General features: G+C 52.0%; 1 protein-coding gene across 2 annotated transcripts in view; it reads left to right on the top strand.

Annotated features, from left to right (window-relative positions):
* The first annotated feature begins 3,358 nt into the window (after window positions 1-3,358).
* SFXN5 (sideroflexin 5) overlaps window positions 3,359-21,502 on the top strand; it is a 91,637-nt gene continuing 73,493 nt past the window's right edge. For both annotated transcript variants that reach the window (XM_050710617.1, XM_035547441.2), the window contains exons 1-2: window positions 3,359-3,473; window positions 13,395-13,463. In XM_050710617.1, the coding sequence (XP_050566574.1) occupies window positions 3,417-3,473; window positions 13,395-13,463 (126 nt within the window). In that variant the 5' untranslated portion in view covers window positions 3,359-3,416. The remainder of the gene's footprint in view (window positions 3,474-13,394; window positions 13,464-21,502) is intronic.

Here is a 21,502-nt window from a genome sequence, read left to right on the forward strand (position 1 = left end):
GCCTGAGTTTTGCAGCCCGCCGCAAGTTTTCTTCAAAATCTGGCTTTACAGATGGAAGCCGACAAGAAATGTTCCTGCGACTTTCTCCCAGAGCCAGCAGGCAGCCCGGCTCTGCACCCAGCTGTCACGGGCGGGGTGGCTGTCTGAGCCCCCCCAAATCTCTCTTTTTGCTTTCCAGACAAGTTTGCTCAGTGGCTGGGGGCTTTGTCGTGTGTGCGTGTCCCCCCGCCAAAACGGGAAGCAATGTCAATGTTGACTTAACAGTCCCTGATCTAGGGAAGCAAATCCTCCCCCCCCGCCTCCTTCCCCGAACCAGTGAAACGCGAGTTGTCAGTCTAAATGGATCTGGTTAGATTGATATCAGCCAAAGAATTGATATTCTTTCTGGTATTTAACCAAAAAAGTGATAGTCTTATGTCACTCCAAATGTGGTTTTAGATAAACAGATTCTCTCCCCTCTGTTGTTATAAAACATTTAGTGTGTCAACATTAGGGATTGTATCAATTATCTGGCTCTCGCTGCGATAGGAGGGAGGGGGATTTCCCTGGTATAGAGGCTGAGAGATTTGGGTTATAACCCGTATTTATTGCAGAGCCCTAATGATTTTCCTGGGTTAACTTCTGTGAAATACAGAATAAAACCTTTAGAAAAAGAAGACTTGTGTTATAAAATATCAGTCATAGCAACAGGATTTTTTTTCCCTTTTAAGACAGTGTTAGGGCTCCAAGCAGTGTTAGACCCTGCCTAGAAGAAAGCAAATCCTAATTACACACCGTTCTTTGGGATTAGGACTGATACCGCACCACGAGGAGTGGGTAAGAAGGGCAGCAGGGTCCTGTGGGGTCAAAATGAGGTTTAAACCACACGAAACCCTGTCCTGGTCACACAGCTGGGCCAGCAGGCAGCGAGTGCTCACTGCAGCGGGGTTTAATTAGAGGAAGCAAACCATTAACTCCGAGGACAAGGTACAAGGGCAGCACTGGGCACGCAGCAGTAAGCAGAATTTGTTGTGGGACCAGGTCTTTGCTCATCATCTGTCCATCCCTGAGGGTCACGTTTTTGTGCTTTCACACAGCTATGCAGAGAAAGGGCAAAAAGGGAGGCGATGTGGGAGGCCGGCAGCCTGCAACTGCATCAGGCTTTGTTGTGGGGGCAGGTTGGTGCAGAGCAGGGTGCCCAAAGAGGTTGTGGAGTCTCCTTCCCTGGAGATATTCAAAAGCTACTTGGACACAGTCCTGGGTACTGCTCTAGGGGACCCTGCGTGAGCAACGGGTTGGACCCAATGACCTCCAGAGGTCCCTTCCAACCTCAGCCAGTCTGGGGTTCTGTGAAGGAATGGGTTCGACAGTATCTCTAATGGAAAAGGAACAAGAAATGAGAAAATGCCCTTTCTCTGTTCCAGTCCGATCCTTTCTCGTGCCGGTACAAAGGGTAAGTGCACTTTGGCGTGCTGTTTTGGGCTGTGTATCCCAGTTTCTGCTCCCACTGTGGATTAAGGCTCAGGTAAAGCCAGGTTCACCCCTTCCCTTCCCACATAACCTGTGTGACACCACGGGACTCCCTCAAACAAACATGGCCAAGGGGCTGTGGGCACAAAGTGAGACCAGACAGAGTGGTGATGAGACAGCACAGGGCCTCAGGGCCAGCACGAGCTTCAGCAGAGCCTCTGACCCACTGTACGACCAGCTCTGATGGTTTATATGCTGTGGTAATGCCGTGAGGTATCGCCCTTGTGACAGGCATGGTGCTGGGTCCCTTTTCTGCCTGGAGCTGCAAGAGAGATTTGAGATTCAGTGAAAGGGATCAGTGCCGAATTAGCCTAAAAAATGAAGAATGAAACTGGTTTTGCACGTGAAAAGAGAGCACCAAACATCAGCAGCCACAACCATGAAGCAGAGCAGCAGCATCCCCAGAGCAAAATGTTCTGCTGTTTTTTCCCTGTATGGCAAATAAATAAATAAATAAAATCAGGTATATGGTTTAATTTCTCTTTAGCTGGAAATTCTGGTTCTGACCTGCTCTATAATCTGCTGCTGCACCAAGCCTTCCTCTTATACCCTGACCGCATTCCCTGCTTCATCTGCATCTTCAGGGTCGTCACCGGCTCTCTGCTCTTCCTCGGAGAATTGATTCTAATCCTCTAAACAATTTCAGCGGCATTTGAAGGGCCGGGCATTTCTTATTCCACTAATCTAGAGAAGAGGATTCCAGAGATTGCTTCATACGCACCCTTTCTGCTCCCAGCCCCACACGAACCTTGCCTTTATCTCCACAAATCATAATACTGATGAAGCCGATAAGTAAGCCTGCATCAAAGTAAACTTATTACTCCCAGGTTTCCCATTCTTTATTTTTAATCATATATTTTAGAGGTCAATAGCAATTGTTAGGCTCCCATCAAAGCAAGAATATTATTTTCACAAGGATACGATGAAACCTGAGGGTTTTGGTTTTTTTCTTTTTCAGAGGCTTTTGAGCTTTCACCTTGCTATGTGCAATTATTTTCTCAATTTTGGAGTTAAGGCAGGTGTCTGCTATCCATGTCACGTTCCTGTGCATCCTCTATCATATTGTGCATATTGTGGCTGCCGTGTCCCTGGCATTTGAATGTAAATAACACTTCGGAGTGTGTTCCTTCAGAATTGGGCTGAGATGTGCGCTGTGAGGTGTACGTGCTTTTGGGGAAGGAAGAATGTAATTCTGTCACCCGGGCGTGGTGTGTTGCCTCAGACTGGTTTTTGGTGGTTGCTAAATTCAACAGTTCTTCCTCGGAAATGAGAACAGGGAAGAAGACAGTGAGAAGTGGCAGCTGAAGCAGGGGAAAGACTGAAATATCCTGTACGTGTCCTTCGGAGCACGGACTCCTTGATGCTGCTTCCTCTAACCACTTCTGACTGGGCAGACTGGGACCCCTCCAGTGCGGAGGGTGCTCGGGCAGACATCTGAGGGGTTTGTGTCACAGCTGCTCCACCAACCCCCCTTGGCTGCTCCCTCAGGACCTCTCGCTGCCCAAAAACCACAGCTTTAATGGCAGTTTGGGCAGGGGGAGCCCCGCAGCTGAGGGGAGCCCGCTCCGAGCGTCCCCCCCCCGCAGCCCTCCTCCCTCGCCCCTCAGGGCTCCCCTCAGCTTCCCGCCCAAACCCCGCTTCCCGCCGTGCCCCGCTGCGGACTCCATCTCCCATGCTGCCCCGCGCCGCCGCGCCCTCCCCATTGGCTGGCAGCAGCGGGCCACCGCGTCCCAGCGTCCCCTTCGCCCCGCCATGCGCCGGCTCGGGGGGGGGGGGAGGACTACATTTCCCGTCGTGCCTCGCGGGGGCTGCGGTGGGCCGCGGCCAATCAGAGCGGCGACGCCGCAAGGGGCGGGCCCGGCGGCGGGGGAGGCTGTTTAAAGTGGCGCCCGCAGCGCGCGAAGGGAATGGCGGAGCCGGCGGACTATCCCCCCTTCCAGCTGGGGAAGCCCCGCTTCGAGCAGGTACCGTCACCGGGCGGCGGGAGGGGGGCGGGCCCGGCGGCAGGAGCGGCCCCTCACGGCGCCCCCCCCCCCCCCCCCCCCCCCGGGGGGCAGAGCACCCTCCTCTCCCCCCCTCGCCTCAGGCTGCGCGCCGATTGGTCAGCGTCCCGCCTTCCATTGGCTGGCGCAGCTGTCACTCAAAGCCGCGGCGCCCCGCCCCGCGGCGGGCTGCGATTGGCGCCTCCCGCCGTGCCCCTGTGGCGCGGGGGGGTGGGCGTGCGGTCGGCGGCGTTGGGGTCGGGGGTTCGAGACCCGGCTGGGGATGGGAGAAATCGGGGCGGGGGTCCCCCGGTGTCACCCCTTGGTGTCACTCGCCTGTCCCCGTGAGGGGTCGCAGCGTGGCCGCCTGTCCCCGGGTACGGTGCAGCGAGGCTGGGCCAGGCCCCGGCGGAGGTGGCTGAGAGCCCAAGGTTGTGTGGAGGTGAGGGGCGAGATGGTGCCCGAAACCCTGAGGGGTGGGCGCTGCCCCCCCCCCCCCCCCCCGCCGGTGTGAGGCGGTCCTCAGTGTGGTGATTAGTCCGTTAAAATAAAAAACGTGAAGTGTGAGGGAAAGGTGGAGTTTTCGTTATTTATTTATGGCTGCTTTCTGTGAGGAAAGGAGCTTCCGTGAGGGGAGGTTGGGTCTGCGTGGGGCTTGGGGGGGGGGGGTCCTTGGGGAGCTGTGCCACCAGGATCCTGTGGAGCTTGGTGGTGTTTCGGCCACCCCAGATCCTGTGGGATAAAAGGCCTGAAACAGCCTGCGCCAGTAAATGTGGCGGAGGTGAGGAAAGCTGGTGCAGGTTTCAGGGCAGTTTGGCGCCCACACACCCCAAAGTTGCTGTTCCTGAGTTACCATCAGTGCCCCTGCCGTGGTGCGGCTCACGCTTTGCTTCCGTGGAGCCGTATCAGACTTCTGACGTGGCTCTCAAAGTCCACACAACCCATTTCACATGTTCCCGATTCCTCTCTGGAGCGGGGCGAGGCTGCCACGAAAAGCAAGGAGGCTTTGCGGTTACCAAACCCAGGAGGAGCTGGAGCCTGCTCGCTAATGCGTCCTCCCCCCATGGCTTTTGGGGAGATCTCCAAGGAGACTTTCTTCCCACCATCCACACGAAATCTGCAGAGGACCCGCTCTTTGCCAACCATCTGACTCGCTAATTGCAGATCCCAGAGTTTGGCTTGACCGAAGCCGCCCGTTTGGGTGGTGAAGGAGAAGTCCGGTTGCTGTTTTCATGTGTGGGGCCAGCGCTCGGCGGGTCTGCGTGCCCGTCCCGGCCACCTTACCCCTGGGCTCTCCCTTAGGTGCAGGACAGGAGGTGGTGCAGGGACCTCCTTGGGGCCACAAATGCCCAGCAGCAAGCCAAGGGCTGGTTCTGCTCGGCTACACGAACCGAGGGATGCTCAGGCTGGGGAGACGGAGCTTTTTAATAAGGAGAGGAGGAGGAGGAGGAGGAGGAGACACTACTCCCTTCTAGACACCACAGATGATTCGAGGCACACTTGGCAGCGCGTCAGGCACAGAGTCGGTGCATTCTGTTCATTAAGGAGCGACTGTCACTTGTAGCAACATTTAGAAAATGTTTCGAGGGGTATGGCAGGATGTTAATGATTGCGTTTGAGCAGAGCTGTCCTCTCTCCCCACCGCCACGCCAGGGAGACGAGCTGGGTGCGTTTCCACCGGAGGGAACATGTCCACAACGCATCCAGGCAGCCCGATTTGGGGTCTGGCAGCTTTGTGGGGTCACGGAGCAAGAGAGAGGGGGCGCCTGGTTGGGTCCTGTGGTCAAATCTGCTCCCGTCAGGCTCCCTGACTTGCAGCATCCCGACCTGTCCTCGTAGCGAGCTGGTATTTATTTCCCCACAGGGAACCTCAGTCTCCAGGGCTGCGGGATGGCGCTGGGGAAGAATGCCCGTGTGAGACGCAGGGGAGCTGTGTTGGGCAGCTTTGTCCTAAAAACAAACAAGGACAAGTTGTGTGCTAGGAACAAAAACCTCGGAGAGCAAACTCGGTGTTCTGGGGATGTGGTTCGGAGGAGAAGAGGCGATTTCCTTCCCTCGCTGGGATCCAGAGCCCTGGTTAAGGACTGGAGCAGCATTTAGGGCAGCTGATGGGAGGCACACATCCCCAGCGTCGCCCTGGCACTTGTTTCCCCTTCTCCCACCTCTTGCTTTGCAGCTCACTTGTTTTTCCTGCTCTTCAGGCAAGGCGCATCTGTCAAGTCACATTTTTGGTTCTTTTGCTGGGAGCAGCTTTTGCCTCCCAAGGGAAGCAGGTTATTTTTAGGTAAAAGAAGAAATAAGGACATTAGGCTTGAGAATGTGTGATAAGGGCTTAGTTTTCTGACAAGTCATTTTAATTTGTTAATCATACTCTTTTTTTTCCTTTTTTTTTTTTTTTAAAAAGGATTTGCTAAGTGCTCCCTGTCTTTGAGCCAAAACATCAAACACAAGTTCCCAAAGCTCCGGGGTCTTTGCCTGCAGCCCAGGGCTCCTGCTTCTTCTCAGCAAATTAAATGCATTCTCCAGCAGAAGAGCTGAGGAAACCTTTCCAGCAGAGCTCTACATAAGGTTTGGGCACAGTGGTTCGCCAAACAGCGGTCTTAACTGCTGCAGGCAGGTAGTGCAAGTTAAACTTTGGGGTTTTTATTGGGGTCAGCCCCCTAAAAAGCATCACGAGGCTGTCCTGGCTGGTGTGGGGAGGGCTGCAAACAGTGCAGAGGGAGCCGAGCAAGAGGTGAGCTGATTTCCCGGCTGAGGTGAGCGTCCTCGACAAGTCAGACGTGTGTCGTCCTCGTTGCAAAGCGTACCTGAGATCCTTTAGGGGAAGGAGAGGGAAATAAAGGGGAGCAAACCCAACCCAGAGCTGTAAGCATCCTTGGGGCCTCGTGCAGGCACAAGTACCCGATGCACTTCGGATGTTTTTTGTTCTGTTGGCCAAAGATGTCACTCGTGGCACTGCGGTGGCAGCACGCTGCTCTCAGAGCTTGACCTCGCAGATATTTTACGTGTTGGGCCTCGCCACGCGCTCATCCCAGAAACATCTCCTAAGGGTGTCAGTGCTGAAAATCATGCTCTCCTACTCCCCGCGTACTTTGATCTGGGAAGTTTACAACACGTCCTCATTACTCTGAGTAGAGCCGTGTGCCTCCTGGGTCCGAGATAAGCCCTGCAATAAGCCTTGCCCTGCAATAACGTCCAGATAGAGGAGCTCTGATCAGATACGCCTCTCGGGAGCCTGATGGCTTGCTGATTGCAGGCGGTAATCGCTGGAAGCCCTGATGCAGGCAGCGCGAGGAACCAGGGCTGTGTTATAACACCGGGAAGTTACACGGGAAGTTCCTGCTCTTGCTTCCCGGTTTGAAGTTATTTTCCACCGAAGATGAATGAGACCACCGCGACAGGGAAGGGATTTTCCTAAAAGGCTACAGAAGCACGTTTCAGGATGGCTTGCGGCCGCTGTAGAGAAGAGGAAGTGCAGACACCTTTGGGTTTGGTGTTTAGCTGCTGACCTTGTAGGATCTGCCAGAAAAGCCTTCCACTGGCTCTTCTACATCTCTGTCAGCCAGGACTGGGTTTTCAAGAGGGAGTTTGCTTGTCTGTGTCCTGTGCTGCAAGGTGTAAATCCTGCCAGGCTCCCAGCACCCTGAATCCCCTCGTTGAGACCCCCTGTATGTGCGAGCACTTGTGGGTCGGGTCGGGTTGGGTTGGGTTGGGCGGCTGAAGGTAAAGGCTGGGAATCGTGTAGGGATAAAACAACCCAGGAGCAAACTGCCGGCCACGAGACAAGTCCGTGAGCTGCAGTGCCAGCTGTTAGGAGGTGAAAATGAAGATTTGTCTCTTTGCTTTGGGTCTGAGGACATCTAAACCCTTGCCTGTTGCTGCAGGTGAAGATGCAGGGACAGATTCTGGGCCCTTAAATACTCTAAAGTCAATGTTAGAGCGTTGTAAGGGTCCATAGCTTAAGCCTAAATCTGTAATTGGGGTGGATCGTAAACGTGCGTGCAGTTTCACAGCCGTACCTTGCCAGCGCGCAGCTGCTCGATGGCTTGTGTTTTATAACATATATTTTCTTTGCTTTAGCTTAAATCTCTTCCTAATTAATTTAAAGCTGACCTAAGCCTGATTTTTAGCTAGAAAAACAACAAGCCTGCGTGCCTTTTGCTCTGGCTTAATTAAATCCCTTTTACAATCACACTGTAATTAAGTGAGTAAAGTTGAGCACGTCTCCTCTTCTTCCAGCGCGTGGTTTTGAGGAATGCCCCCGTCGTTAAAGGAAGGTGATTAAACGAGTGCTTCCTAGCGGTCACTTACCCTTCTCTCCAAATTTCTAGAGCCTGCAGGAAGTATTTTGCTTCTTCTAGCGTTTGTCCTGGAGTCAGCTGGATCCTGCGTGGCTGCAGCACAGCGACGTAATGGAGCTGGAGCTGTAACGCGCTGCCGTGCCGTGGCAGGGAATTAATATTCCCAGAACTTCATCTTGCGTGCAGGCTGGTGAGAAGCGGTACCAAAATAGCCCCGATTAATCACAGGAAATGTGTGTTATGCAGTTTTCCTCCAAATGACAGTTTACTACAACAGATGTTACAGGAATAAAACGGCGACCGAGACGCTGGGTGTAGCTGGGAGCTGAAGGTCAAGCTCCTGCAGGCTCCATCCCCGGAAATAATCCGGTTGGAAAGCAACCATCCCGAATTTTCGTTGAAATCTGGGGCTGGTTGCCTGACGTGTGAAGCACGGAGGGAGATGGAAATACCTTGCTGTCCCTCGTCGGATGATGGCAGGCACAACGTGGGCACGGGGGCATGGAAAAAGGGTCGGGGTAGAGGCGAGGAAAAGAAGTGGCCCATGGATGATTCAAAGCGAAAGAAGGCGCGGTGGAGCAGGGAATGACGCTGAGTGCTCTGGCGTGCAAATAAAGTCAAATTCCCTCATTTTAGACCTCGCGATAATTAATGAGCAAGTGTTTGCCGGAGCCTGGTACCGGGTCGTAGCTGGGGGGAGAAGGGCTGAGCCGTGGCTTGGCAGGGATAACAGGGTGCTCCTTCGTGAAGACCTACAGCAGATCCCCGAGCACGGGGATTTGTGATCTGCACCGAGGGCAGGGATGTGCCACAGCAGCCGGGCTTCCCCTGCGTGTCCTGCTCCCCGGCTTGCAGCAGCAGCGTTTTGCTGAGATCATTCTGTTACGGACCAGAAAACCGGGGCTGCTTCCCGCATCCTAAAGCCCCTCAACTAACAGAGCTTAAAAAGCAAGCGGCCGTAGCCTAGGAAGGCAAGCGCGCGTTAGCAGCGGCGGAACTTCAAGCAGTTGCAGAAGAAAAGTGTAACAGCTGGGAGCCGCGATCTTGTGCTTCTCCTGACGTCGGGCTCTCGTTTTCCCAAGGCTGGGGCTCTTGGTGAGGCATCCCTGCTGCAGGAGCCCCAGGACGACACGGCAGTGTCTGCTCTGAGCTAACTTTACACTAAATGTTGAATAGATTTAAAAAAAATATTAACTAGAAAAGAATAAGAAAAATATCTCTGTGATAAATATTAACTAGAAAAGAATAAGAAAAATATCTCTGTGATAACGTTCCTGAATTTATTTCTTCCAAGTATTTTAAATCAGCTTGCTTTCTTAGTAGGGGCTTCTCCTTTCTCTTAGCTGAGCCAGAAAATCCTGTAAGGAACCTGAGCAGTCAGTGATGCTGATCTCTGAGACGCGCCTGGGGCTTTGGAGTGCAGCAAAGACCAGCGACGTGCAAAGGATTTGGCTGCTGTAGGAAAATAATCTGGGAGGTGATTGTATTTCAAGCTGAAGGAATTTTGTCATGGTCTTATTGATTTCTCCTGGCTTTTATTCTCCATTAAACTCGATGCTGCCATCGTAGGAAGTGCAGTGAAGGCAGGGAGCAAGCAGGCAGTGTAAAACGTCAGCGCGTCACTGGAAGTAAAGGTGCTCAGGGGTCTCTGGGTTGGGTGCTCGTAGCCCTACCATGAAAACCAATTCTTTGTTTCTGCTGGAACCAAGCTGTTCTTGAAGGCTTCTTGTCTGTGGTCAACCCGCAGGACAGTCCGTTGTGGTTTTGGCTCTTAATTTCCTACTTATCCTGCAGAAGCTCGGTACCTGCAGGAAAGGATTTCAGATTAGGACTGGAGAGCACAATCCTCACCCGCTCCGAGTAGCAGCGCTGCAGTGAATTCCATGAAGCATCTGGGGCTGTATCTGGGGTGCAGCACTCGGATCTAATTTAACTCGCCTCTGAATTTCAGAATGGTTCGGGTTTTACGTGCTTCCCAAGCGTGAGCTTTGGTTCAAACTCACGCTGCCAGGCTGTGTTTGTGCTGGTTTTCATGACGCGAGGCACGGAGCAGCGAAGTGACCCCGAGGCGTCAGGTCTGGGACCTCCATCCACCGCTCCCCAGTGCTCACCTCACTGCGACGTGGCTGTTCCCTGTCCGAAGCTGAGCTTTTTTTTTTTTGCATTTTTCCTCCCCAAGTGAAGAGTTGTGATTGTGACAGAGCCCTCCTCGTGCGCGCATGTGAGGGGGAGAAGCAGAAAAGTGCTTTTTACACCAATTAAATTTTTTCTTTTCTCCAGCCGGTTGATTAACAGAGCTGCTCTTTAAAATCTTGGCCCGGACGTGGGAGTAGCTGAGGTTTAACGCAGAATCGCCTCCTCTGAAGGAACTCGGATGAGAGACAGCGGGGCGAGACATCCGTAGATGCCTCGCACTGTGCGTCTTTGGGGGACGTGGAGCACCCAGACCCGGCGGGGACACCGCAGGGACCCCCCCCCCCAGCAGGGTGCCCAGCCCCACGTCCCGGCGGCTGCTGAAGCTCCCCCAGGAGGAGCCCCCCAAGCTCTGGGCAGCCTGTGCCAGGGCTCCGGCACCCGCCCGGCCCAGCAGTGCTGCCTGAGGGGCAGGGGGAGCCGCCAGGGCGTCCTCCCTGCTGCAGGGCTGCCGCTGGCCCTGCTGGTTGGGGTCGGGAGAAGAGGGCTGGGAGGGCTTGCCTTGAATTGCCGTGCTGGAGATTCAACCTCGGTGTGGAAAAAGCCCTCAGCAGTAAGATTAGGTCATGTCTGAGTGCCAGAATTCCCTCTGTGCGAGGTTTTTAAGAGCGGTTTTCGCTTGCAAGCAGCTCGTGAATAGCAAGGAGGAGAAGCGAGCTCGCCGTGAGCTCTCTGCAAACGCACTTGCACAATTCAGGAGGAAAGTGGAGGCCGCGGGTGATCAGTCGGGTCTTGTTGCCTGCCGTAGGGCGGGGAGGACGGGCTCCATCTCAGCGGGGCTCTTTTTGCATCCCTGGTGACCAGAGATGTTCCCGAGAGCTGGTTTCTGCCTTGTGCTCAGCCCAGGGAGAAAGCACCTCTGCCTTCCCACCGCCCCTTCTTCAAAGTCGCAGTGGCAGGAGGAGAATTTCTTCATTTTTCCACTGCTTTTAGAAGTGGGGGTGAAAGAAGCAAATGCTGAATGGCCCTGTTTGCCAGCAGGAAAGCAGCTGGTCCTGGGTTAGCTCGCACTATGGGGAGCTTTGGGATATCTGAGGAAGGGCCACGGCGGCCAAAATCTCCCAGCAAGTCCGCGGCACGCCACCCGCTGCTTGTCCGCGGTCACTTCTCGGGTCCCAGTCTGTTCCTTCAGAGGAAGAAGCCAGGAGGGTAACACAACTTTGCTTCCTGGAGAAGGACACACAAAGCCATCCGGGAACCTGCAGTGGGAAGACGGGAGGAAAAAGTGCTTTTCCGGCTTCGTGGAACTTGAAAGGTCTGCGCGAAGAAGTCTTGGGCTTTTCTGCAGTCTGCGTGCTCAAAGACAGGACTGGTGGCTGTAAGCATTTGAAGGGATGGCCGGCAGCTCTGCGTGATGGTGCTGAGTTTTAATTCTCAAGTTTTCTTGCTCAGGACCTTGCTGTGCAATCCGTGGCCCCACTCAAATGGCCCTTCCCTTGCTTTGGGGCTTGTCCGAGCGCAGAGCGAACTGGTTCGGGCACCACCTGGAGACGGATGCCTCATTTTGGGGTGAGGCTTGAGGCTTTTTGGGCTCCCCCGTGAGACCACAGAGCGCAGGACGGGCACTGGGAGAGGGGAGAGGACCCGTGGCACCGCTCGGCCCCGCACCGCTGCGAGCACCGGGCAGCGGTGATTGCGGGGCACCGGCACCCGCGGAGGTTTTTGTGCTGAAAATCAAAGCAAGGTAGCGAAATGCCAAGCTCAAAAAGCTGGAAAGTACCAGAATTAGTGTTAATTAAATCAACGCTAATTAAAAACCACTAGGCTTTTTTTTTTTTCTTTTTTTTTTTCCTCCTGAAGTTATGTGAAGCTGTTTGTGCTCAGTTGCAGGTTTTTCTTTTTTTAGTGCAGGGCACGGGAAGACAACGGCGCAGAGCTCTGAGAGCGGGGGGGCTGCAGCAGTGCCAACGGGAGCTGCCTTTAGGGAGGGATTTCTGCCCGAATCAGTCAGCAGTGGCATCGGTATGCCTCTGTGCTCGACGGCTTCAGCGGAGAAGAACCAGCAGGCTTCATAAAATGCTGCCAGGCTGTGACTAAATGCCATTCCCACACTGCATCCGCGTTCCACCCTTTATTTACAGCAGCTCCTGCACTGCACACGCAGAGAGGTTTGTCTCCCCGCGGCCGTCGTGCGGAGGCATCCCGAAGCTCAAGCACGTGGAGCTCCACGGCCGTGGCCTTTCTGTGGACGTGCTGGGTGCAAATCCTGCTCGGGAGGAGCCGAGGGAAGACGACCGGCCCCCAAACCGGGCTGGCTGGCCGTCCTCGCCGATGCCCGGGCTGCTTGGGTGAGGGTTTGGGCTGCGGGGAGGCAGCCCCGGCACCCAGCCCACGTCTGCCTGCGTCCGTAGGAGTGAACCCGGGCCCAAGTGATGCTGCACTCCGGGCGTCTGGGTGTGAATTTAGTGCAAGCTGCTGGAACCCGGCTCATTCCCTGGGGTCTGGATCCTGCACCCGGGCTCAGCACCAGGCTCTCGCCCTCCCCTTGTCTCTCTGGTTCCAGGCTCAGCAGCTGTTTGGCTTTGGAGAACGTTTCCTATTCATTTTTTACCCTTTATCAGCTTTACTCCACTTGGTCATCAGTTATTCTTCTCCCTAGACTGTGAGGATGTTGGGAGCAGGAAGGGTTGCCTGACGTGAGCATGGTGGGGTTGAATGTAGATTTTTCTCTAATTCCATAAAACCCTACCAATTATTTTGTTTTGTATGTGGTTCGGTGTGGTGTCTGCAACGTTTGAATGTTCTGCAGGTTGGAAATGTATCTAACTGGATTTTCTCCAAGCACGCAAATAGGAAGGAGCCCAAACCTTAAAGCTTTGATTGTTTTTAAAATCGTTAAGGTTCACAGTCCGTCTTTTACTCTGCGTTTGTGCAGGCTGGCACCGGGAAACCCAGCCCTAATTTAGCACCTGGACAGTCCTGCAGTGAACCTGAGGCATGAAACTGGCTTTGTGCTCAGTCCCATCACTCGCCTGTCTCGTGAGGAGTGGGATGAGGAGGAGCAACTCACGGTGGTGCTGAAGACCCCACGGGCTGGGGCTTCCTTCGGCAGCACCGCCAGGTCTGGAGCCTTGCCTGGGCACTCCCCAGGCACGAGGCATCTCCCGTCAGTCCCACGGGGAAGGCAAAAGGCAAAGCAGGCAGTGCTTCTTTTGGGGAAAGAGCAGAGGTGTTTTAGCAGCTTGATAGCAACCCGTCATTAAAGCACCTGTAGCGGTGTCCCCTTAGGAGCAACCCCGGGCTGAAGTCCTCGTCTCCTCCTTCCAGACCTCCTGTCGTTACAGCGAACAGCTTTTCTGCCATTGCTTTTCAGCTGCTACTTAGTTGTGCGGAGGAAATAAGTTATTTTTGCGCAGAAGATGAAAGGCAGTTCCTAACCGAACACATTTTGTTTGTTCTTCTCTTCCAGACTTCGTTTTACGGCAGATTCAGGCACTTCTTGGACATCATCGATCCGCGCACTCTCTTTGTTACTGAGGTAAGGTGTATGCTCCTTGCTTTCTCAAAAGCACTCTTTATTAGACAGGTTTGGATTAAAAACAGTTTCTCCTGTGAGCAGCAGCGGTAAGGAAGCCAGGTTTCCAGTGGGTTTGTGTCTCGCAGCTGATTGATTGCCCAGCCAAGCCCTAATAGGGCTGAGCAGCAGCTTGCTGTATTAGCCACTGGTGAATCCACACGGCTCGGTCTGCCCCTCTCCCTCTGTGTCTGCTGAGCCCCTGAGCTGATCTGACCCAGTGGCCAGATGCAGCCTTCGCAGAGGGAAAACTTGTACAAATTTTCATGGGAAAAAAAAATACAGGTGAGTAGAGGAGAGAGCAAATCCTAGTGCTTCGTGGAGGACGTGAGCTGGGTGGGCACAAGCCGCAGATTTTCAGTGGCTGCTCAAGAAGACTTTTTCTGAGCAAGGTGTAGTAGTTTTTCCTTAGTTATTATCCTGTTTTTAACAAGCATTAGAGTTCCTGGCCTGTTTGTATTTCTTTCAGTGTTGTCCAGCATTATTGCATTTCTCCGCTTTCGTAAAATCGTCAGCTAATTGTAAGAAATCCCTTAGAAGACCTCTTTCTGCTGGTGGTTTTAAATCCTGCCTGATGGCCAGATTTTTTTCTTTTTTTTTCTCTCTTTTTTTCTTTTTTTTTGCCTAGTTCTCAGAACACTGGGCGCTGATCTCTCCACTACAGCCAGTGATGGACTGTGTCCAGTTCCTTGCACACTGGAGGGGGGAGGAAGAGATCTGCTGTAACTTTAAATAATTCTTTTTTCCCCAAATCCGCTAGCTTTTTTTCAAAAACACAAGGCTAAAATGTGTCGTGTAGTTCTGAGTACCTTTTGGATGCGTGCTCAGGAGAACTGCAGACAATAAAACAGCTGTTTGTACACCACCAGACTGAAGGTTATGCTTCCATTTGTAAAAGCACAGGTTCAGATCAAATAGGAAATCAGTTTTCAAAAGCCACCATCCTTGATACAGAGCTCAGCGTGGGGAGGTGGCCTCTTTGAAAAGAACATCATGACTCAAGAAAGATGCTGTTAGCCCTCATGTGTCATGATAAAAGGGAATGAAAATCCCAACCTGAGGATCCAGGGCGCTTTGCAGGTGCTAGAGCTCCTATTTAGGGAGGATGTAAGCACCCAGGTCAGAATCCAAACCCATTAACTACACGTTGAAGGCTTGGTGCTGCTGTTCCCTTGCAGAAACTTGGTGTTAAGAGCAACGCAGCGTGTGGTGGAGGCGCGGGAGCGTGCGAATCCTGCACTGTGCACTTGTGGTGAGGCAGAGGCTGCTGGGTGTAACTTGTGAGCCTTCTCTCTCCGTTTTCATGCTTTTGATTCTGAAATTCAGAAGCTGATGCAGAGAGCCTGCACTACCACTACCTAATGATGCTTGTCGGAGCGACGAAGAGCACATGCAAAAGGGAAGTGGAGGTTAGAGGAGGGAGAGAAACTCTTTGACCATTTCTGTAATCGGCTGAGAATGCTAATTAAGCATCTAAAGACAGTGGGGAAACAGGCTCAGAAATACCTGGGTCTAGGCGAACATTGAAACACTGCTCTCTCTCCAGGTTAGTGTGCGTTAGAAAGCTCTGCAGAGCTGTGACCGGCTGGTTTGCAGCTGCAGGTGAGCACTCTGCTTCCCAGCCAGCTGCCCCGGGGCACAGAGCGTGGGGTAGGACGTGCTGCGGATTTTTGGGGAGGGACACAGGTCCTGGGGCTGCACCACGAGGTCTTGTGGAAGAGAGGTTCTTCTGGTGGGCCAAAAGATGCAGGTGGTTCTGCTCACCTTTCTCCTGGCCATCTTTTTGGTGTATTTTGTTATGCCACAGGTTATTTTCTTGTTCTCTTTTTGGAGGAAAGTTCCGTGGGGTGAAGATAATCCATCCACTTCTGCTTGGATAAATTTCTCTTGCTTTGGGAGTGGTTACGTGTTTTAATAATGCTCATTCTCAAATCTCCATTTAAATCTGTAGCATGTGTGTGTGTTTTTATTCAGCTGGCTAACGTACAATACAAGACCAAACTCTTAGTTTTTACAATGGCATTAATACAGACAAAATACAGAATTCTCAAACCTACCTCTTGTGTGTCCCCGAAGTGGGGAGACACGTTTGAACTTGATCGAGTTAGCGCTTCTACTTCTTGCAGCTACACTATGGGTTTAAGAAAATCTCATGGGTTCCCATTTGGGATGGATTTTACGCTGTAGTTGTGGTAGTATGATGAAAAAGCTTAAGTAGCTTGAGCACTGGAACTCAGTCTGGTCTCGCCGTGTACCCCAAACCCGTAACTCTGTCAGTGTGTTTCGCTATCAGTTCTGCTCCCAGAATGAAAACAGCTCGGTTAGGATCCTGGAAGGCTTCCCTTTTCCCGTGGTTTCACAAGAAATCATGAATTTCTTACTTTCAGAGGGCTGAATCTCTTCTGCATTTGAGGGCAATTACCTCGCTCCTGCTGCCTGTTCAATAGAGGGGGTGTCTTAAATTTGGGTAAGCCATCTGCGAGTTGGATAACTGCTCTGGACTTAAACGAGGTGATCCCTCCTTTAGCTCAGTTGCGTGCTTTTCTACCTTCCCGCTGTTCCCTTTTCAAATTGTTGGAAGTTTTTGAAGGGGTTGGTAAGGTTGCAGGTGGAGGGCCATCGGGTGGCATAATCTAATTTTTCCAGAGGCTCTCTTGATGTGATTCTTCTTAAGAAGGTGAGACACAAGAAAAAAAAAAAAGAAAATCCAGGAAACTCAAGCAGTTCTGGACCCCAAACAGAACCCCAACAAACGAGGGAGGTTTGGTTTCCTTCTGTGGGGTCTAAAAATCATGGCTTTGACATCCGTGGTCTTCAGGAATGGCTTGGTGGCTGTCTAAGGAAGGGAATACCCTTATCCATTTCCCTTGGGGGTTTGAATTAAGAACAGCAATGCTTCACGAAACCTTCTGCAGTGCATTTTGTGAGGTCCACATGAGCCCTTCCTCCCTGGGGAAGCGTCTTGGCCAAGCAGACACCAACACATGGGGGCACGGGAAGCACCTCTCCGAACACGAAAGCTGCTTGGCTGGGCTCTGTGTATCTGATCCCGTGCTTCAAAATGCTTCGCGTGTGTACGCGTGGAGCTGAAAGCTGTTTGGTTTCACTTGGTAATTTAAGTGGCAAATTAAAATCTAAAAGGGTTTGATGAAAAAGCAGCCGCTGACGGAGAGCTCCTTCCCCTGACAGATGGCTGCATCGTTCAGGCCCGGGGTTCTCGGGGAACAAACCAATTGCTGTTTGTCTTGGAGGAGCTCGCTGGCGAATGGAAAAAAGTAGATAAATGAGCCTCTAATGAGAACGGAGGTTAATCCCATGGAAGAGGCTGGGAAATGTAATAATTTGTTTTTTTTTTTTCCTGTGTCCTTTTTTTAATTGCCGCGTGTTGCATCATTGCATCCTACTGGTGGCTGTGCTCTGGGGAAGGATACAGCGATTCCGTGGAGTAGGAGAAACCCAGCACAGCGATATCAAGTATAATTAGTCTCAGTGACAGTCCTCTCTTATTTGTTGTGTTTTTTTTTTTTGTTTTTTTTTTAATAAAGCAAATTCTTAACTCGGTTAAAAACTTCCTCCTCTTTTAGAGGTTCTTAAGCATTCATCCTCGAGGGATGCGTGCCAAATACTGGAGTATTGAAGTCTGAACTCACAAAAAGCGCGTGCTTGTGCGGGGCAGGGGCGGTTGAACACCAGTTTCTTTGGGTTTATATTTAGGGGTTTCTGGTAGAACAGTATCTGTAACTCACCTACCAATTCCACTTGCTTTCCAACTGCATAGGGTGTTGCAACGGGGCACCAAGCTCGTGTCAGCATGGCCTGTGCTCTCTGAAGAGGAGAAGTTCTCGTGTGCTAATCCATCTCGTGGCTAGCTTTCTAATGAAATAATTTATTTTGCAGCTGCAAATTTGCAGGCGTTTCCAACCAGCAGAAAATGTGTCATTTCAGAGGTCAAGCCCAACAAGGCCTGTTGCTGAGACCACGAGAAACCCCTCGGTGGGTGCGACGCCTGTTTCCCAAACGTGTGAGGTTAAAACGATTGGAGTAATGCTTTTAATTGCTCCGTAATTAAGGCCCATCGGGAGAAGCAGGAGGGACCGGCAGATATTTTTACAAGGCTAACTTATCCCATCTGACATCAGCCTGGACAGACTGTTAACGCTCTGCGGGAAGCTCTTGGTGGGGAAAGCTGTGGATCTGATAACGATTCAAAGCAAAAGCGAAATGAGAATGAAACCGAGCTGCGTGTTATCTGCTTTTACTTTATCTCATTGTTCAGAGCATAAATCTACAGAGCGCCGAGCATCTTGCATTCCCATATTTGGGTTTAAAATGGAAGCAGGATTAGATGTATGTTATTTATATGAACGATACCTTCTTACTCAGCAGATTGACTGTCTGTGTTTATTCAGTGTCACATCTGCTGGCTCTACTTGAACAAAAAGTTTCTGGCTCCTGTTGTCTGTCACTGTAGATCCAATACAATAGGGCCAGCTGGAGTCAAGTCTGCCGTATGGATCATCCGTAGAGCAGTGAGACGAAGCCGGGAGCTGCTGATGGCAGAGCACAGCTGGATTCCCGAATCCCGCTTTGAGTTTGTGGCGCTGGTGGCCAGGAGACTCTTGCTTTGGATCGAGTGCCAAGTAAGTCATGGCTGGTCGGATCCTGGGAGCAGCAGAGCTCGCAGGCACGCAGCGGTCAGCGCGGGGCTGACACCAGCACCAAGCCCTGGTCAAGCAGGGCGAGGCGCAAGCTGTCCCGGCGAGCCCTGTCCCATCGCTGCATTGTCTTAAAAGGCTGGAGTGCAGAACCCGCCTCCCTCTCTGTTGATTCTGTAACAGCAATGTTGTAGTGCTTCTGGCATAATGACTGTTATTCTGGTCTCTCTGTGCACATATGGGGTTCTGGAGGCAGCTCTGAGCCATGTGTAGGCATCAGCTGAGATCCAAGAGGAGAGGAGGCGCAGATCTTGGAGACAGAATCGGCGTGCCCTCGCGCACGGGGGGCAAGGTGAAGAAACAGGAGAAGAGCTCACGTGCTGGAAGGAGGTGTCTGATACGAATATATAAATTCACACACGTGTGCAGTCATCCGTGGGACCCAATGCAGTTGTCCTCTATCTCACCGGAGCGCTGAAGCCATGGCCACGAGGGACTTGGGGGTGCCACCGATGGATTGCTGGCAGTGGCCATCAGCTCAGCATGGTGGGGGCTAAGGTCCCGCTGGCATCTTCGGGTTTGTTCTTTCTCCTCCTTTCTTTGGAGCACCAAAGTAAACCCCTAATAATGTGATCCTTCAGCAACTCTTTCTACAAAGACCAATTCTTCTTCCAATGGAGTCCTGCAAGTGTGTTTTGGGCAGTGACCTGCCGGGTCAATGCCTGTTGCCCTGAGTCAAGGCAGCACAGGTTATATTTGTTCTTTGCTCTGAAAACTCAGGGTTACAGCTAAACTAGTTAGCCAGCTTGAGCCAGGGACTGGCTTTCGGCCGTGCAGCCAGCTGGTGAGGCTTGTGCCGTGCGGCTGAGTTCTCTTACTCCCCAAAAGGAGCCCGCTGGCAGCGCTCCTGGCCCGTGGTAACTCCAGACCACGACTGGGGATTGCTTGGGAGAGGGGTGGTTGGTCTGAATCAAAGCCGTGCTAGAGATGGTGCCGCCATCTGACCAGGACTGATGTTGGTTTGCAGCCTCACGCCTGGGCTTCTTCAGTAGCACAGCTGTAACCGTAAAACCCAGGCTTATGGATCAGTGGGAGCCCAGGGCACGCTTATTAAGGAGCTGAGCTGTAGCTCTCAAGACTTTTTGGGGCTGTGCTCATATGAGGCAGAGACTGAGCCCTTCTGCAACGAGGTGCTGTGCTGGGTGGTGTCCCCCAGGTGCATGGACGGGGCTTCGGCTGCGCTGCTGGGGCACGAAGAGGGGAGTTTGTGCGCGGCCGAGTCGCTGAGCTCGGTGGATCCCTGGCACCGCTTCTGGGCTGGGGTTTGTGAGAACGCTCCCTGGGTGCAGATGGTCCGTCTAGCACCCTATTGTGAGAGCTGAGACCCCGCAATCCACCGCTAGAAGTGCTCTAGTTTTTACGAGGAAAGGGGGGTGAAGGAAATGATACATCCGAGTAAAAACTGTGGTTGTGCTTTTTTTTTTAAGCGATGCTGTAAAAATTCCAGTAACACTTCTTCCTACAGATATCAGTAGAAGAAGCAAGCAACAATAAATATTGAAATGGTAGCGTGACCTTGTAGGCAGACCTCATTTTCCCCTTGTTAAAAGGGAAAAGCAGTGTCATCCTAGACACTACCAACTCTTAATAATGATTTCTCGTGCTAAAAGCTAGGGAGTGGAGCTGCTTGGCATCTTGAGCTGCTGCATGCAGAAAAGTTCCCGGGTTTCTGTTGTTGTTGGGTTTTGTCGCTGTTGTTTTTTGGAGGCTTTAGTTAAAAGAGCATGTTTGGCTTTTCTAGAGGGGGAACGAGGCAACCGTGCATTTTCCCTAACAAAATTTTGAGGCTGAGTTGTTTGCTGAAAGTATCTGAAGACCTCTAAGCTGCGTGAAAGGCAGCTCCTTAACGGGGTCCTTGCGTTTAACGTTTTTGCTTGCTTTCTGCACCATTTTTTTTTTGTCAATCTCAGGAGCCATCAGCAGCGTTGGCCTGGGACTTTTCTTTGAGAAAGTTCCCCTCTCCCCCCACTGAGCTGAAAGGGGAAATTCATGAAGAGTGTGATTTTTAAAAGCGAAATCGGGCTTTTTTGTTTTCTGTTTGTTACCACACCAAACAAGATGGGATCTGGCCAGGGTTGTTATAGTAACTACTAAGATTTCCTCAAGAGAAGGAGAAAAAAATAGAACACAGACCCATTCATCTCTTACTTCCAGTTTTTCATTCAGAGTTACATGCTGTTCTGTGTAGATAATTTGCAAGACACACAGCGTAGGTAATTTCAGCGGCAGAAAACTGTACCGATAATGAGCCCAAATGGCTCTCCAGAATGTTGTGCTGGCATCGCTGGTTGATTTCCCAGCTTTGGAGGCAACGAGGGTTGTCTTCCCCGGATCTGCAGTCGTTAGGCAGTCAGGTGTCTCTGTTTTTTCACCTCTGGATTATCGGAATATCTAAAATCCTATATACAATTATGTTTTATTGGTGTTCGGGTGAGGTAATGGCTTTTCCTACGTGAGGTAATATGGGATAACAACCATGGGGCTGTTAAGACAAGGAGCTACGAAGAACTAGAAGAGGCTAACGTCCTGTTATGACCTTGTGTAACTGTTGCTCTTAGTACAAATAGCCTAAAAACCTTACTTGTTTTTCACGGTACTACTTTGCTTCGCAGTTTCGTGGTGACCAGCCCGTGCTCTTGCCTCTCGTGGGTCGTTTCCAGCTCCCAAGGACCTGGCAGAAATTCGGGCCAGCCCAGAAGTGCTCGGCCACGTGGTTGTGCCGTTGGATCTCGTCCCCGGTGTTCATTTCTCAAGGCCAACTTTCCTTCCTGTACGAGATCCCTGTCCTTCTGGAATAACAGCCCATCCCAGCACTGCCTCCCCGGGAAATGCCGTCCTAATTCATAACCCTTCCTTTCTGCCCAACATTGAGAGCACTTGGCTTAAACCTTCTTAAAGGGAGGAGGGGGCTGAGGGTTAGGACACAAGCGGTAGCTGCTGCCTACACCGTGGCCGTTCAGTCTCCTTGGATGCTGGCGTTTTGCTTCGAGGGGATGCTGAACGAGCAGCTGGAAGAGAAATGCCCTGAAGGTGGCTGGATCCACAGAAAGCTCGTCTGCCTTGGCTGAAGGCAGCGGGAGGTTGGGAAGCTGCTTGGGGGAAACCTGGTTCCTGCTTGCCTTGTTCTTGATTTTCCCCGTGCATCTGCATGTGGCTGCTGTTGGAGAAAGTTGGAGTGAGGTGGCTGCTTCTTCTGTGCCAATGGTGAAGCTTTTATATTTAAAATTATTCTGTTTCATGGGGCAAGGCAGAGGGTTTCCACTCTTCGTAGGCGAGATGGGTGACTGC

This window comes from Cygnus atratus, chromosome 4, assembly GCF_013377495.2.
Source record: "Cygnus atratus isolate AKBS03 ecotype Queensland, Australia chromosome 4, CAtr_DNAZoo_HiC_assembly, whole genome shotgun sequence".
NCBI lineage: Eukaryota > Metazoa > Chordata > Aves > Anseriformes > Anatidae > Cygnus > Cygnus atratus.